The sequence below is a fragment of the Amblyomma mixtum genome, chromosome 1 (genome assembly GCF_055824585.1).
Source record: "Amblyomma mixtum isolate Tamu chromosome 1, ASM5582458v1, whole genome shotgun sequence".
NCBI classification, from domain to species: Eukaryota; Metazoa; Arthropoda; class Arachnida; order Ixodida; family Ixodidae; genus Amblyomma; species Amblyomma mixtum.
The window spans coordinates 26,667,290-26,686,592 of record NC_143012.1 but is presented as its reverse complement, the minus strand read 5'-3'; the positions used below and the strand labels follow the sequence as shown (position 1 = coordinate 26,686,592).

The window sequence follows — 19,303 nt, the reverse complement described above, 5'->3', positions numbered from 1 at the left end:
AGTATTCTCGGAAGAGATTCCAGGAAACGAAGGGCCCCCGGTCACACTGGAGTTGTTGGACAACGCGCAACCCAAATTTCTGAAGGCCAGGCCGGTGCCGTTTGCTCTCCGAGATTCAGTTGAAAAAGAGTTGGACAAACTGGAGCAGCAAGGTGTCATCGAGCCGACGCAGCATTCCATCAAACTCTCAGCGTACGACTACGCTCTGGTCTACCGCAATGGGAGTAAACATCAAAACGCCGATGCGCTAAGCCGTCTGCCACTAGACGCAACTGTTGAAGAACCATTTCCACCAGGAGACGTTCTGATGTTCGAAGCACTGCCAGAACCTCCGCTTACAGCAGGCACAGTTGCAGCATCTACGCAGAAGTGCGCAGCTCTCCGGCTAGTTTACACAGCTGTTCAACAAGGCAACGTGCATAAACTCAAAGGGGACAACTTCGACGCTTACCGCAGGCGAGCTACAGAGTTGAGCACCCATCGCGGCTGCATCATATTTGGGTCCCGAGTTGTGATGCCGAGAGAACTACGCACACAAGCTATGTCTCTCATCCACGCCGGACATCGGGGCATCGTTGCAATGAAAAAGTGTGCCAGAAGCTACACGTGGTGGCCTGGCATTGACAACGACATCGAAACAGTGGTGCGAGAATGCAAGCCTTGCCAGAGCAGCCGGAGCGCCCCGCCGAAAGCTCCTGTCCCAGAATGGGAAAAGCCAGACACACCATGGCACACACTGCACATTGATTTTGCAGGACCAATTGAGGGCTGCACTTTCCTTGTGGTCGTAGATGCCTACACAAAGTGGCTTGAGATAAGGCAAATGGGACAGACGACTTCGGCAGCAGTCATTGACAACCTCCGATCACTATTTGCAACGTTCGGCCTGCCGCGCAAGGTAGTGTCGGACAACGGAACACCGTTTGTGTCTGCGGAGATCCTCAAGTTTTATCGCGACAACGGGATCTCATCAGTTACATCGGCCCCCTACCACCCAGCGACAAACGGACAAGCCGAGCGCTACGTAGCCGAGCTAAAACGCGCCCTTGAAAGAGATCAGACAGGCTCGCTGCAGCGCCGCCTTGCGCGCTTTCTCTTCAAGCAGCACACGACGGTTCAGAGCACAACAGGCGAGACCCCCTCGAAAATGATGTTCGAGCGTGAAATGCGAACCCAGCTCACAGCCATCCTCCCCGAGCCAAAGGCAGAGACGTTCCGGGAAGAAAAAGCAATTCCGCGCTGCGGCACGCTTAATGAGGGGCAGCGCGTCCTCGCCCGACAGTTTCTGAAAAAGCCACGCTGGGAGGAAGCTACAATTGTCAGACGCATAGGCCTGCGCTCTTGGCTCGTCAACATACATGGCACAGTAGCACGCCGACATCTCAACCAGCTGCGTAGATTTACGACGCCGTCTGAGAGCTGTCCGCCAGCGGAGAGAACACGTGCACCATTTTCCCACATAGCCTGGCACCTCTTCCCGGAAGAAGAGACTTCGCCCAGGACAGACCCAGGAGACACAGCGAACAACAGCCAGCCTACAAGTGTTTCTCCCCCGAGCGCACAAAGCCAGCGCGCCTCCACGCGTGAGCGCCGAACCCCTGCACGATACCAGGCAACTTTCTAAGGGGGAAGGAAGTGTTGTGTCCCCTTATTGCTTTTGTGTGTGTGCGCCCCCGCGTCCTCCTCCTAACGACAGTTCGCATCCTCCTCCTAACGACCACTCGCATCCTCCTCCTAACGACCGCTTGCCCCTCGTCGCACGCTGTCGCCGGATGCCCCCCCACGGTGCGCCCCCGCACCCTCCTCCTGTTCTGGGAAGCCACTCCCTCCCGTGGACGCTTCTCCCCTCCCTCCTTTCTTCGGGCGGCCAGTTCGGCTCCTGCCTCGGTCGACGCTGGTCGCACCCTCATCGGCTTTAAATAAACGAAGTCTTAAAGTACCGTGTGCGTCTTTCGCTGCATTCAACACAGCGACCGGACACGACAGAAACCGAAACTGGGTTTTGAACAAACGATGACGTCATGAAACAGTCCGGTGACGTCACGGATACTCTCACAAAACCCATCGTATGCGCTCTGATTAGCCAAAATGGCGACCGTAAGTGAGAACTTGGGTCGTCTGTCTGAGCTGATCAAAAGGACGTACTACGTCCGCCGCTATGGAAGAAGGTGGCGATGGTGAGCACTCTCAAGATTTCGGTTACACTACACGTAAATACCCTCGACAGCCGTCGCCGTAGCTCAGTTGGTAGGGCACCGGACGCGAAATTCGGGGGTTGTGGGTTTGGATCCCACCGGATGCACGTAGTTGTTTTTCTTCTGCTTTCTAATCAGTTATATTAAAAAAATAATTACGCTGTTCATATCCCACTGATGAACAGAAAAAATAGTAAACATCCCCTAAGCTCCTTGGTTTCTGTGCCTGTTGCTTCCGTCTCAAAAGCCAGCTTGAAATTTTGCCCTTCAGCACGTATAGCTCATACCGACGGCCATGCGTCCAGGGACGTAACAAACGCAAGCTTGCCCGTAGATATCCCCATTGAGGCCACGAAATGGGAAATTTTGAAATTTGTCGGCACAGCAATGGAACAGCGCCCCACTACGAAATTCACCACAAAGAATCAGAAAACTGCGGAGAAAGTATACGGTGAAAGTTTCACTAAGATCATGTGTGGGTGCGTAGACTACGCGCGCGTATGCGTGTGCCTATAGAAGATGCTATAGCGCTGCTTAATAGATCGTCTCGCAGTTCGTCGTTTTTTTGCCCACTGAGACGCCTTTCGATGAAGAACAGGTAGGCCGACTTCGCCTTGGGAGAACGATGGCGAGCCATTCTGAATGTCACTTTTCCTAAAGTGCACACGCTAAAGTGCACTCGCGGGGAGTGACACTGAATTTTCCCGCATTCTCTATTATTACACTATTGTCTATTGCGATTGGTGGAGTTTCACTGCTAACAGCAGCACTGAAATGTCAAGTGCATGGATTGCTTCACTTGCACCGTTTTCATCCAAGATACCGTAGGTCTCCTGATTGTAGGCTCCAGAACACACACACACACGTGCGCGCGCGTGTGCGTGTGTGCGCGCGTGTGCGCGTGTGTGTGCGCGTGCGTGCGTGTGTGTGTGCGCATGCGTGCGTGTGTGCGCGTGCGTGTGTGTGTGTGTGTGCGCGCGTGCGTGCGTGCGCGCGTGCGTGTGTGTGCGCGTGCGCGCGTGTGTGTGTCCATAATCTATTCGTGCTTCGGTTCGACTAAGCTGGTTCTGATAATTTGCGCCAGCTCTCTATGTAGCTCTAGTGTCAGAACGGAAACGAAGGAACGCGCAAGAGAGAGAGACTTTGCTCCCCTACGTAGTAATGGATGAAGGGTGCGAAAAGTAGGGTTAAGAGAACATGCGAAATAGATTAGCAACACTGCATGCGATCTGCATTGACCGCAGTTTTTATGTCACGCTGCAAGGACACTTTATTTTTGTCATTATTTTGCCCTAAATGCCCTTGAGTGCTTTACATACAGGGGGGATATAGAGGGGGGGGGGGGGGTATAGGGGGGATGTAATATACAGAAATCCAGAAAAACAGTGGTAGGGTTTTCACGTAGTTCAACCGAGTACACGTGTGAAAGCATGTGTTTATCCTGGTTTCCTCATGGTTTTTCTTTGCTGTCGGCACGTCTGGCGACGATATTAGCTCGATAATACTATTAGTTGAAGACGATGGCGACGTGCAATGCACAGCGCGAGGGCGTGTTGCAGTTTACCATGCTGCGTGATCGACTACGGCGATGGCATATAGCGCTCTCGTGCCCAGGCCAGCCAAGCTGATCTGTTTGCGCCACCGCGGATTCGAAACCAAGTAACGGAAATATTTATTTTATTTATGTACTCTATTTAGCTCACAAGGTCAAATCAAGGTCAAGGCTTCAGCGACAAATTGGCTTTTGCATCTTTGGTCGTGAGGTAGAGCTTTCGCTCCAAAAGGAATTCGATGATCGCACTATACTCAAACTACGCCTTAAAGGTATCTTCTCTGTACCGTTCTCTTGTCTTGTGCGTGTGCGTGGTTTTTGGCGCCTTTAGATTACAATAATTACCAACTAACCCAACAATAAGTTCTTTTCCGCCTTAAGGGTGTGACGCAATAGCTACCTTCCTCCCCTCCTTGGCTCCCTCTAGAGGCCTGAGTCACCCTTACATATTACTTCGCCGGTGCGACACTGCCGGACGAGACACACGAGGCTTCCCTTTAACGAAGTCGAACGAACGTGTCTCGATATGTCGTTATTTTTTCGTGTCCCGATTTGACAATAAGGAAAGAAAGCTGCTGGTAGCGTGTCCGACTCGGGATCCAAGTGGCACAGGTTCGATTCCCATCTCGCTGCAATTTTTTTTTTCGGCGCAGTTAAGTTACTTTACATCCTTGCATCTCATAATGACGTTTGAGTCTTGTTGCGACCGTATATTCGCAGTTTTTGTGATGCTTTAATCGCCTTTCAAATCCTCCTCTCCGCGTGTGACGTCACTACCCTTTCAACCAATCCGCATTTTCTCGCATGCCACCGGTGCCGCCGGGTTCGCATTAAAATTTGCGGTGTCCTCTTGCGACTCCTTGCTAGCGACGAAGTAAGTGCAGTCTGTGCGAGTCCATTGAACTGGGCGTGTTATCGACTCAGTATAGCTATCATGTCTCTGGCAATCGCTGCTGGATATAGAGACGCCGGCCGGGAACGAAAGGCCATCGGCACGGCTTCCGTTGCCGCGTTTTGTTGCAGAACAGGGCGAGTAAGCCTGGCTGAGTCACAACGCTGCTTCACTGCCTGTCTCACTGTCGGCGGTCGCTTAGAACAAAAGGCTGTGCTCCGCGGGAGAAAAAAATGGAAGCCAAATAAAAAGAATGCAGTGCTTACACCGTATTCGTCCTTCACAAGACAATTGTGCACAGACTGTCGAGAGAGGCCTTTATCCGGTCAGGCAAGACGCCCCCGTGCAGGCATGCTGTGTCACCTCATTAAAAGCCTCTGCGCAGAACTCCTCACCTCCAGGGAAATCGAGGTACCAGTAGACTGGGTGTCAGGACGAACAGAAGGCTGCAGTCCGCCCGGGCGGACCGACGCCTACTTCGCGAATGTACCCCAGTCAACCGTGCACCACTACAGCTACCCGAGGCGGGCAAGTACGGAACGGAGAGAAAAAAAAAAAAACTCCGCTGCAGGAACGGTTGCATGAATGGATTAAGCGTTGTCTTCAGATACTCGGATAGCAAAATTTCTGCACTTTTACGGGTTCTTCCAAATGAATGAAGTTTATCACTGCGGTACATGAAAAAAATTGCGAAAATCCAGCACTCCCGGCAGGTGATTCTATTAAATGTGTTCTACCGAAGGCTGTTTCTAATTTTTAAATAGAGGTTTTATTTTTATTTAAAAGTGCGTTTCCATCGGTATAGTATTAGAAAAAATTAGCATACTGTGTTACCGAAGTACCAGGAGACCGCACGCCTTCAGTGCGCCTGCGCATATCGTCTTGATGGCGCCAGATGGCGCCAGGTACACGGCAGCTGCGCGCGCCTCCCGCGTCGGGACCAATCAGCGCGAGCGCACTGACGTCGCGCGGGCTGCGGTTACTCCGGTTGGTGAACATCAGAACACAGCTAAGACGAGTTGACTACAGCAATCTGGTTAACAAAGACAAATAACTGAAGTCTAATAAGTTGAATAAAAGTGTGGTAGGTAGCTTTTTGACTATTAAAGTTAGGTCCCTCGTCTATTCAAATATTTTTGGCCACAGTTAGTCTGCACACCAGTTTACGAAAATGCGATTCTCGTCTGCACTGCAGCCCAAGAAAATTTCGGATCGGACACGGCGAAACCACGCGGCTGATGAGCACACGCAGACCATGACGCATGTGTCTAAAGGTGAATTCACGCGACAAACCATTGGATCAAGCGTCACGTGACGCCTCTCTTCCTCTCTGCGAGGTCGGCGCCTGGCCCACATTCGGAGAAAACCGGCGGGTACACCGTGCTTATCGAACCCGGCACCTCCCGAGTGCGAGGCCGACGCCTCGCGAGGAATTTTTTTGATTGCTAACAGTCACTGGTGAAACACCCCATATTGCATAAAAACGCAATTATAGAAAAAAGTTCGGCGTCGTTAGGAGACTTTTACCGCGCACCGCTACATTTAGCATAGTGCTTACCGCTACCCCTTACCAAGTACGGGTCCCGAAGAGGCAGGGTTGTAGCCATCCATTGATGGATGGATGGATGGATGGATGGATGGATGGATGGATGGATGGATGGATGGATGGATGGATGGATGGATGGATGGATGGATGGATGGATGGATGGATGGACGGACGGACGGATGGATGGACGGACGGACGGACGGACGGACGGACGGACGGACGGACGGACGGACGGACCGGCGGACGGACGGACGGACCGGCGGACGGACGGACGGACGGACGGACGGACGGACGGACGGACGGACGGACGGACGGATGGATGGATGGGAACCCCCTTTGAAACGGGGTTTGTCACCATGCTGTTGACGGTAACGTGGCGCCATCTGGCGACCTCGTGGGGATATGCACATTTGCGCATGCGCAGGGCGATCTCCATTGCGCATGCGCAGGGTGATCGGAACATCCGTGTTGGATTGAGTTAGGGTTTAGTGTAACGCGCCAGCCTGCTCACTACATGCCAGACGTTATGCCGCATTGCTTGAAGCGTTCGATCATACGGGTTTAGATGAAAGGGTAGTTTTCTGATTTACACCATTTACAAGCGTTCAAAACTGCCGCGTGAACCGCCTTCCCCGCCTCTCCTTCCTCCGCTGCGGGTCCTCGAGGGGACGAGGTCTTACGTGACGGTCCTACGCGCAGTCAACCGCGCCGAGCCATTGTGTCGCGAACGCGCCGAATGAACCGCAGTCGTGAGATGTAATTGCTCTTTCGCAGTCGGCCGTGGCGCTTGTTTCTGTGGGCTCCCGCGATGTCCGCTTTTGCAGAGGCCCGTCGCTATTACTTTGTCTCCTGCGCACAGGGTGCTTCGGCAGCGAGCTCCACTCCAGTGAGCTCCTCCATTGTGAGAGGAGCGTGTTTGAAGCGGAGGATTTCCGGCAATCTCGTCAGGAAAGAGTCTCTTCTTTTTTTTTTTTCACTCTCTTCTCGAATAAGCTATTGTTCGACGCTACGGTCGCACACGCGATGTTGCAACCGCACGATATTTATGCCGTGGAACTTCTCGCTGGCAGGTCCCGTAACGACGCGAAAGCGGCAAGGTGAAAATAAAGGCTCAGCGCGTTACATAACGCACTGAGACACTGGGGCTCTTCAGAGCCGCCTTACGCCTGAATTCCCTAACAAATTAATTTAAATTTCAATTCCCTAACTAAGTTGAACCTCATAACGAAGTTGAAGGAGCCCAGCGATTACTTCGCTATAGCCCTAGCTTCGTTATAACCCGTGTTGACCGACCTTCCAAGGGGAATTATCACTCCTTCATTGTATCCATTATTTCCTTATAAACCGTTTCTTTATAGCGAGGTTCGACTATGTTGCATATCTCTATTTGTAATAGTTGCTCCCTGTACAGTATCTATAAGCACGCTTGCGTGCGATCGGTTGTGGGTGTCCGATTCTTGTACATGTCGTTTCCCACTGCACCAGTCTTCGCTAAGCGACTTATACTGCTGCAACCAGTCAACCACAGCGGAGACAAATCCTCAGCGTATTGTGTTAGGGAAAAAATCTTCTTTAATCCACGGATTATAAATTGCGAGCAGTAATGCGGCTGTATAAGGGACCGCTCTTGGCGCACTGCATTTACTTTGTTGCAGACTAATAAATACTCAAAAGGGCGTTTCGCTGCGGTTTGACTGCGAGGTGAACAAACATGCGGTGTTCTCCAGCATGAACACGAGTTCACGCCGGTTCAGGCCGCGGCGACCGCAGTTCATATGGAGGCTAAATGCGAAACCGGTGAGAGCTAATTTAGTGCACGTAAAATACGCCCACGCGGTCGAAATTAACCGCCGCCTTCCATGGACTACGCTGCCTCTCATAGCCCTCGGTGTTGTTTGCAGGCGTAAAAAACTCACTAATCTATAAGGCTAACATTTATTCGTAGACAAAATGTATTTGACAGTAGAAGCACTCGATTCGCGCAATCTGCCTCTTCTCCAACACTTCCGCAAAGAGGGCACAGGCTGTGTCGCCAAACTGCCTTGTGGAGGTTTATAGTCGGATACAACTCAAGAAAAAAGCGGTTTTTCTCCGTCACAGGATCCCCTTCCAGCCAATGGCGTCGGCCGATTCTCATAAACCCGCTAGCTTGACAATACATGGAGCGGGGTGACAATGCACGGAGACGACTGTCCTCGGCCATGGAGGGAGGGGACTATGCCCCCTTCATCTGCCACACCCAGCATGGTCACCCTAGCAGGCTCATGAGAATCGGCCGACGCCATTGGCTGGAAGAGGGTCCCCAGCTGTTCTCGCCGCAGCAGAAAAAAGCAGAGCAACGTCCTCGTCTGTTGCTCTTTCCACTACTACAAGTGAACCAATTAGCCTAGACTGCCACCCTCAATCAGTTTTTCTCGCGTGTAAGGGGTGTTGGAGGTGGGCCGACGCCGCTGACCCACTAATCTATCCACACGAACGTCCGGGTGGATTCGGGCGCCCCGCCAATCAGGTGATTCCATGTAGCAGCAGTACCACGACTTCCTTCCGAGAATGCGCCTTGGCTATGTGTCTGGTTCCGGCAGAATGATGCTTCAATCCCAGCACCAAATGCGACTTCCATACACGTATACAGTGGACATCAGTACGATGACGATCAGTTCCGCTTTGTCCAGAGAGGACCAATAAATACTTCCTGGTATTCATTGGTTCTTCCTGGTGTGGAGGCGACTACTTCCTCTACGAAAGCAGCGTTAATGAAGCAAGCAAGCAAACGAGTGGACCGAAGGAATCACAGGGTCAGCATTGCGCTCACATCTAGTTCAGCTTTCTCGCAAATACGAACTCATGAATTGGGGCACTGTATCCTAGCAGATTAAGCTTAAGATGTTGACCGCCTTCGCACTGCTTCTGACATCTGTACACTCGTGCTCGCAGCCAGTGACGGGGCCACCCTGGATGCCGTGTCGGTTGCCAGACCTGACGGCAGGTGTGGTGACGATGCTCAGGATCATTACGTGCCCTAGTAATGAGGTCAGAAGGAGAGAGAGAGAGAGAAACTTCACTTTGGAGCATGTCTGGGTGTCTCGCCCGCCAGAAGGAAGACGGCGCGGGCGATGCCAACGACACGAAATGCGTGCAGAACACGCCTCGTGTCACGGCTGCGCCCTTCCCTTTGCCACTTTGCGGAGCTCGCCTGCCGACCCCATTTGTAAATGCTGCTCACGGCCTAACTCGCGACCTAACAAATAAGAGGAGCTTAAAAAAAAAGTAAACACAACGACGTTTCGGTCTTCTTGTGTGGGTGTGATACAGGCTCGCGAAGGAGCGGTTAGCATAGAGACGAGACGGAGAAAATCATTGACTAATTCGCTCCCGCTGTACCTTTCTGTGGTGGTATGCGTCTCGTTGAAGCGAGCCGCTAGCGATTATGGTGGTGATTCGTCGCCAGCTCGGATGGACGTGCTATCACAAGATTGAGCATCAAAAACCTCGATCGAGAGGAAAATATATCGCAAGTTTTTCATTATTAAGCTGTTAATGTGCTTCGATAACATCAACGAAGTGCCCCATGTCAACAAAGGAGAGCTAGCCTGCTAGCCAGATTTTTGTCCAATTTTCTTCATTATCCTCTTCTCCATTGTAAGCTGTGAGAGCTCTCCTTGTGCTTAATGGCAATCAATTTTAAAATTCTCTCCTTTGCAGTCTGTGTCATAGAGTTTCTTACTATTACCTAGAGGGAAAGCTGGCGGCGCTGCACTTCAGCCACCATGGACGCCCAAAGCATCATGGGGCGGTGAGCTACTTGTTGCGAGACAGTCGTAGTTTATCGGGAACACGGAGTGGCACTACTGAGATGTTTCATTCCGAAAACGCTGTTCGTGTGTGCGCAGACGACTTTCACGCGAACGCAGTGTGCAAAAACCATAGTAGTAAAAACGCATAGACACACGACGCCATTAAAAGGTTTCCCTTTTCCGAAATGCCATTAAAAAACTTCTTGAAGTATCTAAGAAACAACATTTTTTTTAAAAACATATTTACTTTTAAAAATGTGCCTGTTAATTGCGAAATATTAGCTTTTATAGTGTTCAATGCTTGGCCAATAGGAGAGCGAGTCGTCTCTTATTTTGGGCAAACTTTGCACTTAAATGCTTTTCTGCTCGTTTGTTGCAATCATTAGACAAGATATTGAATGTTAGGACGTTTGTAGTTATCAAACAGCTTTATTTTTCCATTATTTTTTTTGGCCAAAAGTTGCAGTTCCGCAACAAGTAGCTCACCGCCCCATGATGCTTTGAGCGCCCATGGTGGCTGAAGTGGTCTCGAGGGGTCGCCATGCAAACTCCCATAGACGGGCTGCCAGCTTTCCCTCTAGGTAATAGTAAGAAACTCTATGGTCTGTGTTACATAATTGCAGTAGATGTAGAAGTCAGCGCCCGTCCATGTGTCTTTCTTCTGTCCTCGTCCAAGTTCGCGTTGTTATCCAGGAGAATACGTTTATGTCTGCACGAGACATTACTGGGATCTGTCAGCGACATACATGATATCAAGTTTTCAATACCTGCTGCTTACCATCTCCCTCCCAAACTTAATCACAGCCTGGATTTAGAGGTCACATCGCCCTTTTAGCCGCCTCTCCATGGCGGAGTATGTATATAGCGCCGCCAGGTTATACCTCTAGGATATATTAGGGTTCCTAGAAATCTGGTAATATTAAGGAACTCTACGGCTAAACATTGGCCGCGGAAAGGCCTGTATAGGCCTAGTCGCTTGCTCGCCATGGCGTCACCGCCTAATTGAAACGAGCTGTGAGCCGCCCACATTAACTGCTGCCCACGTCTCCACCATGTTCCACCGGGGACAGAAGCGCCCGGGAACCAGGGCGCCCAGCCCGTGGCTCAAACGTATCGCTGCATCACCAGCGTCCCCTAGTGCTCCGAGAATGGTGCGGCAGTTTCGCGCGCGAAGAAATAGCTGCTAGAAACGTCTGCTCTGCCTGCGTCGAGCTCGGAGTGAAAAGCAGTCGAGACGATGAGTCGACAAGCTGGCGCGCTTGCCGGCGTAAGCTACCACAGCGATAAGGCGTCAGCAACCTGCATTTTTTTTTTTTTGGATTTCACCAGCCGCCTACTACCTCGCGTGGCTGAAGTGTTGCTTCGCGCATGCAGCCGTCCCTTCCGGCAGAAATGGACACGGCGATATCAAAATATATCGCCGCCAAAGGCCTATTTTTCCCAGATGCTCGCGTATCCTGGGCACTTTTGTCTCCGATGCGGAGATGTTTCACGCAGCAAATGGCAGCGAACTATTTCGTCAACCTCCGGCCTCGTCTCAGCGCTAGCCGATGCCCGCGGGCAAATGTCAGCGTGGTGAGGCTGTTTTTCATAGCTGTCAAGTTATTTATAGCGCGTATATCACTTGCCTGGAAGGGGAAGTTCTTGTGTCCTCACCGCGCAGAGCAGTTCTTGTCCTCACCGGGTCACAAGTTCCACTTCGTTCGCTTCCATAACCAATCACTAACACACAACACACCACTGCCTTCACTACAAGCACTACAATCACGTCACTACTTGCACATCGTGTCTGAGGACGACGCTTTTGGACAAAAGACACTAAAGCGGAGAGCATACGTGCTCACCACATCTGTCACCGGTCTAACGCGTGGTTTAACGTTAATTTCCAAGCTGTGCCTTTCTCTAGGCGCGGTTCGAATTTCCCCGTCCAACGCAGTGACATCTCCAGAGAAGCGCACAGCCTTGTTCGTTTCACAAACTCAGCTCACGATCTCACACCCGGACATTTCTCGCGCATACATACGGGCCGAGCCAACGACACGGCGCGAGGCCAGAACTCCGCTGCTATGCATCTGCGGACCGTCTTTGCCGAAAGTAACCGAGCAGCCGAGCGGCGGCGCTGCTATCTTCAGCGATGGCCGCTGCTCCCCGGCTGCAAACTGCTGACGTAAGCCTGCGCCCTCGCTCGGTATGACAGCACTCCGAAGGCACGAAATTGCTCGCCGCACATACTAGAGTCACTAGATTAGCTTCTGCAGTGACTCTAGCGCATACTGCCTGCTTTCTTCTTATCGTCCAAGGAAGGATGGCAAGTCTGCGGGCTCACGTCTCCCAGTTTACACTCCCAGCCGCGGAGCAGCGGCCAACGCCGGCGATCGTAGCGCCGCCGCTCGGCTGAGTCCGCGTTCTCGCTGCCGTAGCGGCTGCAAAGGTTACTTTTGGCGAAGATTGTACAGTCTGTTGCAAAATTTCACAGTCCACGGCGCCACTGAAATGAACGGCGCGGTGGATTGTAAACTTTTGCAACATATGTATACCTCTGCTGTGTTGTCGTGGTTATAGCTGAGTGTCACGAGGCAAGGCGTAGACTGAATGGATTTCCTGTGATGTTTTTGACCAGAAATTTTTCCAACATAAATATTCATAGTAACTGCAGAATCTTGTTTAATTACTTCAGAAAATTACTACAGAAAAAATTTCAGTACAACAGAAAAATACTACAAAACAGAAAAATCTGTTCTTACGACAAAACTACAAAATATTTGGTCGTATTTTTTACACGGTTCTGTCGTTGTTTTTTTTCGACTGCGTAGTCATACTGGAGCAAAGTAAGCGTGCTAGCTACTGATCTAGTAGGCCGAAACAGCAGCCCAATATGATGTTCCAGGGATCACCTTTGTAGGATGCTTCAGACAAGAACCTTTTTTTTTTCTGCTTTGCTCGTCATTTTTCATTTTGTCCCTTTCCAGATATTCAGTTTTGCTCGCCGATATCTACCGCATTCAAGTAACTCCACAGAGGGCAGAAGCATGCAATGCGAGTCTTAGCGTTTATTTATTTATATTTTACAGCGTAGCAGCCATTATGTCCGTGACACTAGAACTGATACCCGCTTTTGGACGTCCAGTTGGCCTAAGCTTCAGCTCTCCCTCGGCGAGACTTTCGGCGGAAGAAACAGTAATGTTTTCTGGAAGCAAAAAGCAGAAGTCGGCAACGTTTTTTTTTTTTTTGAAACCCGTGATTATATCCAGGATATATAAATGTCGTTAGGAAATACGCTGCAGAAAAACTTTATAAATGTTCGCCGTATAGATTGTTGTGTATAGATACTGTATAGATAAACTATATAGATGCTTATAGATAGTGTATAGATTTTTTCCTGTTACTGGTGGGGAGCAAGAAACCATTCCTCCGGCTGACCTCTCCACCTTTACTTTCATTAAATTACTCTCTCTCTCTCTCTCTCTCTACCTTAAATCTATAGGAAAAAAATACCTAACCTTGCTATCGCTAATACTGATATTAATAGCTGCTACGCGGGTTAGATCACGGCCGCTGCGGTCGAATTTCGATGGAGGCGAAATTCTAGAGGCCCGTGTACTGTGCGATGGCAGTGCACGTTAAAGAACCCCAAATGGTCGAAATTTCCGGAGCCCTTCACTACGGCGTCTCTCATAGCCTGAGTCGCTTTTGTACGTTAAAGGGGCTGCGAAACACTGCTTGGGGGGATACCGGCTATGCTTCAGGTGGATTCTTTATGTCACACAGATGCTGACTTAAAAAGAATTACAGTAATCGATGCACAGGAACGGGGGTTATTCAGTGAAGAAATTTCAAAATACAAGTAAACAAAACGCTGCCATAAACTCGATTTTGGCGGGGCTTCCCACTCCTATTTCGCTCTCCCAATGACGGCACCTGGCGCAACCAATCAAAACAGCCCGCCAGAGCACGTCGCGGAAGTTTGCACTCCATGGTTGCCTGCTCTCTGTAACTCGTTCTTGCTGAGACTGGCAGCGTCGTTTCCATGTCAGAGCCCCTGGTGGTGTATTTTTATTTTACTTGCTTTGCAGGGCTTTTATCTGAGACGAACAAGTTGTTTTTGTTGATCTAATATAAAACAAAGAAAGGATGACAAAATGTGTCTCTATTTAATCACACAATCTGCATGTTATTTACTGTTTGTCCAATCATCAAGCTCGCGCCAGGTGAGGTCATATCAGCTGTTAAAACCCGCAACTGTGTGGGGACACCATCAGAGCCATGAATTTGTTTTGGGGAGGACATTAAAATATCAAAAAACAGAATATACGCGGTATTACCGACGCTAATAGCACCATTGTTACTCACTGTATGCGATCAACAGGCAAAACAGTCAACTAACATCGTGTTTCTGGGCCCCTTTAAACCCCATAAACCAAACCAAACCATTTCCTATTGTTGGTTGTGGTGATGACAAAATTATGCGGATAACTAACGTCAGTGTAATTAGTGACGTACGAATTACATAGCGACAGGAAAGAGAGACTTTAATGAATACAGGAGGGGTCTGCCTGGTCGTTAGTCTAGCATGCTACTCCAGATGGAAACATTGAGAAAGATCCCTTCAGTGCATTCTGTATTAAAACTCTGAGCGAAAAACATCCATTGGGGCTTTGTCGTACTCCTCGCGGCTTACCATAGGCTGCATGCGCTTGAAAGCTCTTCTTTAATTCCTTGAGCAGGACGCACGACTGTGGTCGGGTGTGCTTCGACGGAATCGAAATAGCTAAGCCTTCCCTATGCGAGAGGTGCTTCCTTGTGTGCAACAGTGACACGCAAGCCACGAATGAATGACCGTTCGATGACCGTTGAAGTCTGTGGATTGCCATAGGTGAACGAAAAGAGACGAGCCAGCGAGATGGGCGCAGCGAAGAAAGTGCGCGCTACGCTTTTTTACAGTTTCTTTTTATATGCAGCGAAAATTGTAATCTCGCATCTCGACAGGAGCATGACGCTTTGGCACGGTAATGCGGGCATGCTTCTTGCTTAATGAAAGGGCGACGCAACCTAAGTGAATGAGCCTAGGAGGGAGAATTGCCGGGCGATTATCAAGGCTTTGATCAAGGGTGGCAGCGTGGTCCTGACCGAGAAAACGTGCTTAGCTGCGCACTTCAGCTCTGCCAGCCTTCGGCGCCAAACTAGAACGCGCTACCCATTGACGAGCTTTCGTCACGCGCTCGCTTTCTTTTTTTCATCCACCTCCTCCCTCCGCATTACCTTCCTTGGAATCCGAGTGTAGTCATTTGAACTGTTCACGCGGGTGGATAACGGCATTTACCGTTAACTTTGGTAATGTCACGATTATTAGCCAGCGGGCGGACATGTGGACATGGCTTCTGCAGTCTGCGCCATGTGAACCGGTGATGTGCCCTTCGTGGGCGTAAGCATCACCTTGCACTTTCGACTGGCCAAACACTTTCGCAAAAAGAAAAGACAAATTTGTGTCGACAACTCCTGCTTTCAACGATGAGGCATTAAAGGCTTCCGCCTTAATAATATTAAAACGAAGCGGAGCGTGGCGTGACTGCGAGGAGGCAGCGCGTAGGCGCGTCCGCCGCATGCAGACGGTAGTGGACGACGGCGCGCACCACTCTGACGCCATCTATGAGCAAGCGGTGGTACTACTCTAGTTCGCTCGGTTACACCGGCAACGGCGACGCGGCTCGACCCACGAACCAGCGCTTAATAGCTGCGCTCTAAAATAGAAATTATTTTCATGCATCTGCTCGACGCCGTCGCCTTGCTTCAGAACGTGTCGGCCCCTGCATGTTATCGCGATCCTTTTCGAAGTGATGACACCCTTGGAAACCTCATGGCTGAAATCTCGCGGCTCCTTCAAGCATCCACTTGCGCATTCATGAGCGTTCTACAGGACAATATGGAAGCACTGCTAGGACTCTTCTTGCGCAGTAGTTACGGTAGGCTAGAGGAAAAGTTGACGCTCAGCCTATATGTAAATGGCGAAGCAGTCGGTGCAGAATAAAAAAGCAGTACGTCTCACAACACCACACACAAAAAAAAAACTGCACGGCGACAAAGCAGCACAGGAAAAAAGACAGCACGCGTCAAAACAGGAAAAGAATTGCAGTACTCTGGAAAGTGGTCGCGACTTGTATAGGCCGTGCGCAATTCCACAGAAGCCAGTATTCGATGACGAATTATACAATCATGCATCCATTTATTCATTGAAGTTTAGAATTTCATGCTTTTAGTTCAATTCTTTCAGCTTCGCTCGCATGTAGGCTCTGTAAGGTGACACGCTGAAACACATTGGATTGCTGCTGCACTTTTTTCCTTCGGTTTTTGTTTTGTCTCGTCCTACTGGTTTCGCGTGACGGAGGGTATATCTGCTTCTGTAGTTCCTTATTCTTCACAAAGAAACATTGCGTAAATTGTTTAAACAGAATAGTTCTCCACATCTGAGTACACCATGACACAAGTAACTGTGCAGGAATTCACGCTGTCCGTTAGTTCGTTTCAAGGTGCGCGCCTATCAAGTAGAGGTAGAATCTCGTCGTCTGCAAAGTTTTTGTTGCCAGGTTAGCAGGCCCAGTAATTTGTCCGCATAGTAACGGCTTCCTGTTAAGAGGCGTTACCGTAATGGCTGCCACCGCAAGCGGCAAAAAGGAGGGGAGTGTGGAGTGCGGCGCCATAAATTCGATGTTGGCCTGTACTGGTAGACTACAGCATTCTGACGACACAGAAGCTCCTTTCGCTGAGAATTGATCTTTTGTGAGTTAGAAAGAAGATAAAATGTAATACATGTGTCGCCATCATTGGCCGATTTTAGCTGCGGTGCGTCGACTCATTTTTTATGGTTGCGGATCACAGAGAATAGGCTACACCGCCATACACATCAAAAACGGTGATCACGGAGTCGTTTTCGGAGCAGGTGTCGTGTAAGTTTCAGGCGTGTGGCGGAAAGTGTTTATAAAAGCAATTTGCTCGGCAGTATAAAGGAACCTGGGGCCAACTTCACCAATTTGTTGTTCTCAGCAAAATACGAATCACGTGCTGAGAAAATTACATTTAAAACTGTGTGTTTTCCCCGCCGCTCAGTTCAAACTTTTGACGTCAGGACCAAGAAAAAAAATACGTGATCACAGCATGTAAATGCATCGCGATGTCGCCTAGCCTCACGGATGAGCGCTGAAAAAAATGACTTGACTTCATTCTTTGTTCTTTATTCATTTAGTCGTCAATGCTAATTCGCAACGCCGCTGCGCCCGCGATGTCTTGTTAACTGAGCTCCCACAACTCCTTGTGCGTTGTAGCTCACCTCACATTGAGCACGGTAGTATAGTCATGAGCAGTATTAGAGGAAACGAAGAACATTCGTTTATTGATTACTCCATGATTACAATGAGCAGTTGTTCTTTACCTAGTTTTCTTCCTGGCGTATGATATCCAAAAGTCGTTCGCAAATTTAGTAGATAAATAACCAGGAAATTCGCAACTCTATGCAAAAAGTTTGTTCTCCTTTATATTGCTCACCAACGTACAGGGTTGGTCAAAAGTTCCCAGGCCAAAGGGTCTCCTTTTCATCTGCATATCCTGGCACTTAAGACGACGATTAAAACTATCCAGGATCTCAACAGGTACAACGATGCTTCTTCTACCCTCTATAGATATTTAGAGCTTCAGGGGCATCGTAACTGCCCCAGTGCACTGCTCAAAAGCAAACTCTGTGGCCTGGTAACTTTTGGCCGACCCTGTGCATGCCCATTTCTGCTCATCTAAAGGCGGAACGCAAACCCTTCTTCGCTGTGGTCTTCGCAGGGACAGCGACCTGCTGCCCCTGGAGAAGACGCCGTGGCCTCCGCCTCCTACTCCACCACCCAGCAGTCTTGCCGAGTGCCCGCTGAAGACCGGGGGCGGCCACGTCTCCGGCCGCCTGGTCGAAGCAGCCACGATCCTGGTGGCCGAGCTGCTCCAATACCCGTGGGGTGCCGACGCTCTCCTCCTGGTCTCCATCGTGCTGCTCGCCTCGCTGCTCGTCATCCTCTACTACGTGGTGGCCGTCGTCGTCCCCATCGTGGTCCTGGCCGTCCTGTTGGCCATGCTCAACTCGGCACTCTTCGAGAGCAGCCGCTTCTCGCACATCCTGCAGCGGCTACGCCTGACATGAATTCCACAGTTCTCACCTTATTTGATTCACCTCGATCGGGCTACCGTTTACTTCTGACGCCCTCCAGGGCAGCTCTGCCCTGGAGCTTAATGACTGACCTCCGACTCGCCATCGACAGCAAGCTGGAGACGAAACGAGTTTTTAATGCGTGTATGTCTGAGTTCCTTAGAAGACTGTGTTCTACTGCAACACTACACGAATGTTCACTGTGTTGACAGCGCCGACCAGAGCAGCGCTCGTAAGCGTGGTAACGGCACGTGAGCTCTACGTACTGCAGTATGCTGTGTCCCGAACTTCTGATGGTCTCTTTTGCTGCACTTTACCTGCGGTGTCGACCAGATTACTTTGTCTTTCTTCGCGACGATCTTCGGACGCTCTGAGACAAGGTAGCAATGCTGCCTCTACTTTGTTTTGTGATGAAGCCGTAAGATCGGTCGCAGTTTGCCTTTATGAATCTTACACTTTGACTGTGGTACTAGGTAGCTGGTGTCGCACTGTCTGTTTGCTGTGATTGCGTTCGCACCTGGTGAAGTTCTCACCTAAATTTCACTCAAGTGCCTCCTGCATGCCTTATTTCTTATACGTATATAGCTGCGAGTGCCAACTGGGATCTCAGCGTATGTGCTCTTCGTTTTTTTTTTTTTTAACGTCGTGCCGAAGACGTGAAGTCGGCACTTGCGTTGGCCCCAGGTCGGTCAAATGTCTAAGTCAGTTTGTATCAGGGTCTGAATATATGCACCAGCATTTCACTTGCGCACGCGGCTTGTTCGATGGAAATGCATGCCACTCGACAACATGCTCAATAATTTTCTGGTCACTTCTCCGACTTGATGGCTTGCCATCACATCATCACCCTCTCGTCTTCAGCACCCTGTGTTCATTTGAAAAATAAATTAACACTCAACAACATTGCATTGCAGACTGCATTATTGCATAGAAGCAGGAGCAAGATGTTGAACTGCTACTGCTTCTTTACCGTTTGACGTCTGGGCAGAGTACAGGTTAGACGCAAAACATGAAATGAATTGCAATGTGGAAGAACCTAATACTTAGCAAACACAAGCCACTTACAACGGCTGTCTGCATTTGTCCGCTTGGATACGGTCGTATTAGGGCAAACGGGTCATTTCTAACTTGGGAACCGCCATATTGCT

General features: G+C 49.9%; 1 protein-coding gene across 1 annotated transcript in view; it reads left to right on the top strand.

The window, feature by feature from the left end:
- LOC149365830 (uncharacterized) overlaps positions 1 to 18,194 on the top strand; it is a 93,605-nt gene extending 75,411 nt beyond the window's left edge. Inside the window, exon 5 of the mRNA XM_089546612.1 lies at positions 17,801 to 18,194. Within this exon, the coding sequence (XP_089402738.1) occupies positions 17,801 to 18,149 (349 nt within the window). The 3' untranslated portion in view covers positions 18,150 to 18,194. The remainder of the gene's footprint in view (positions 1 to 17,800) is intronic.
- Positions 18,195 to 19,303: the final 1,109 nt, after the last annotated feature.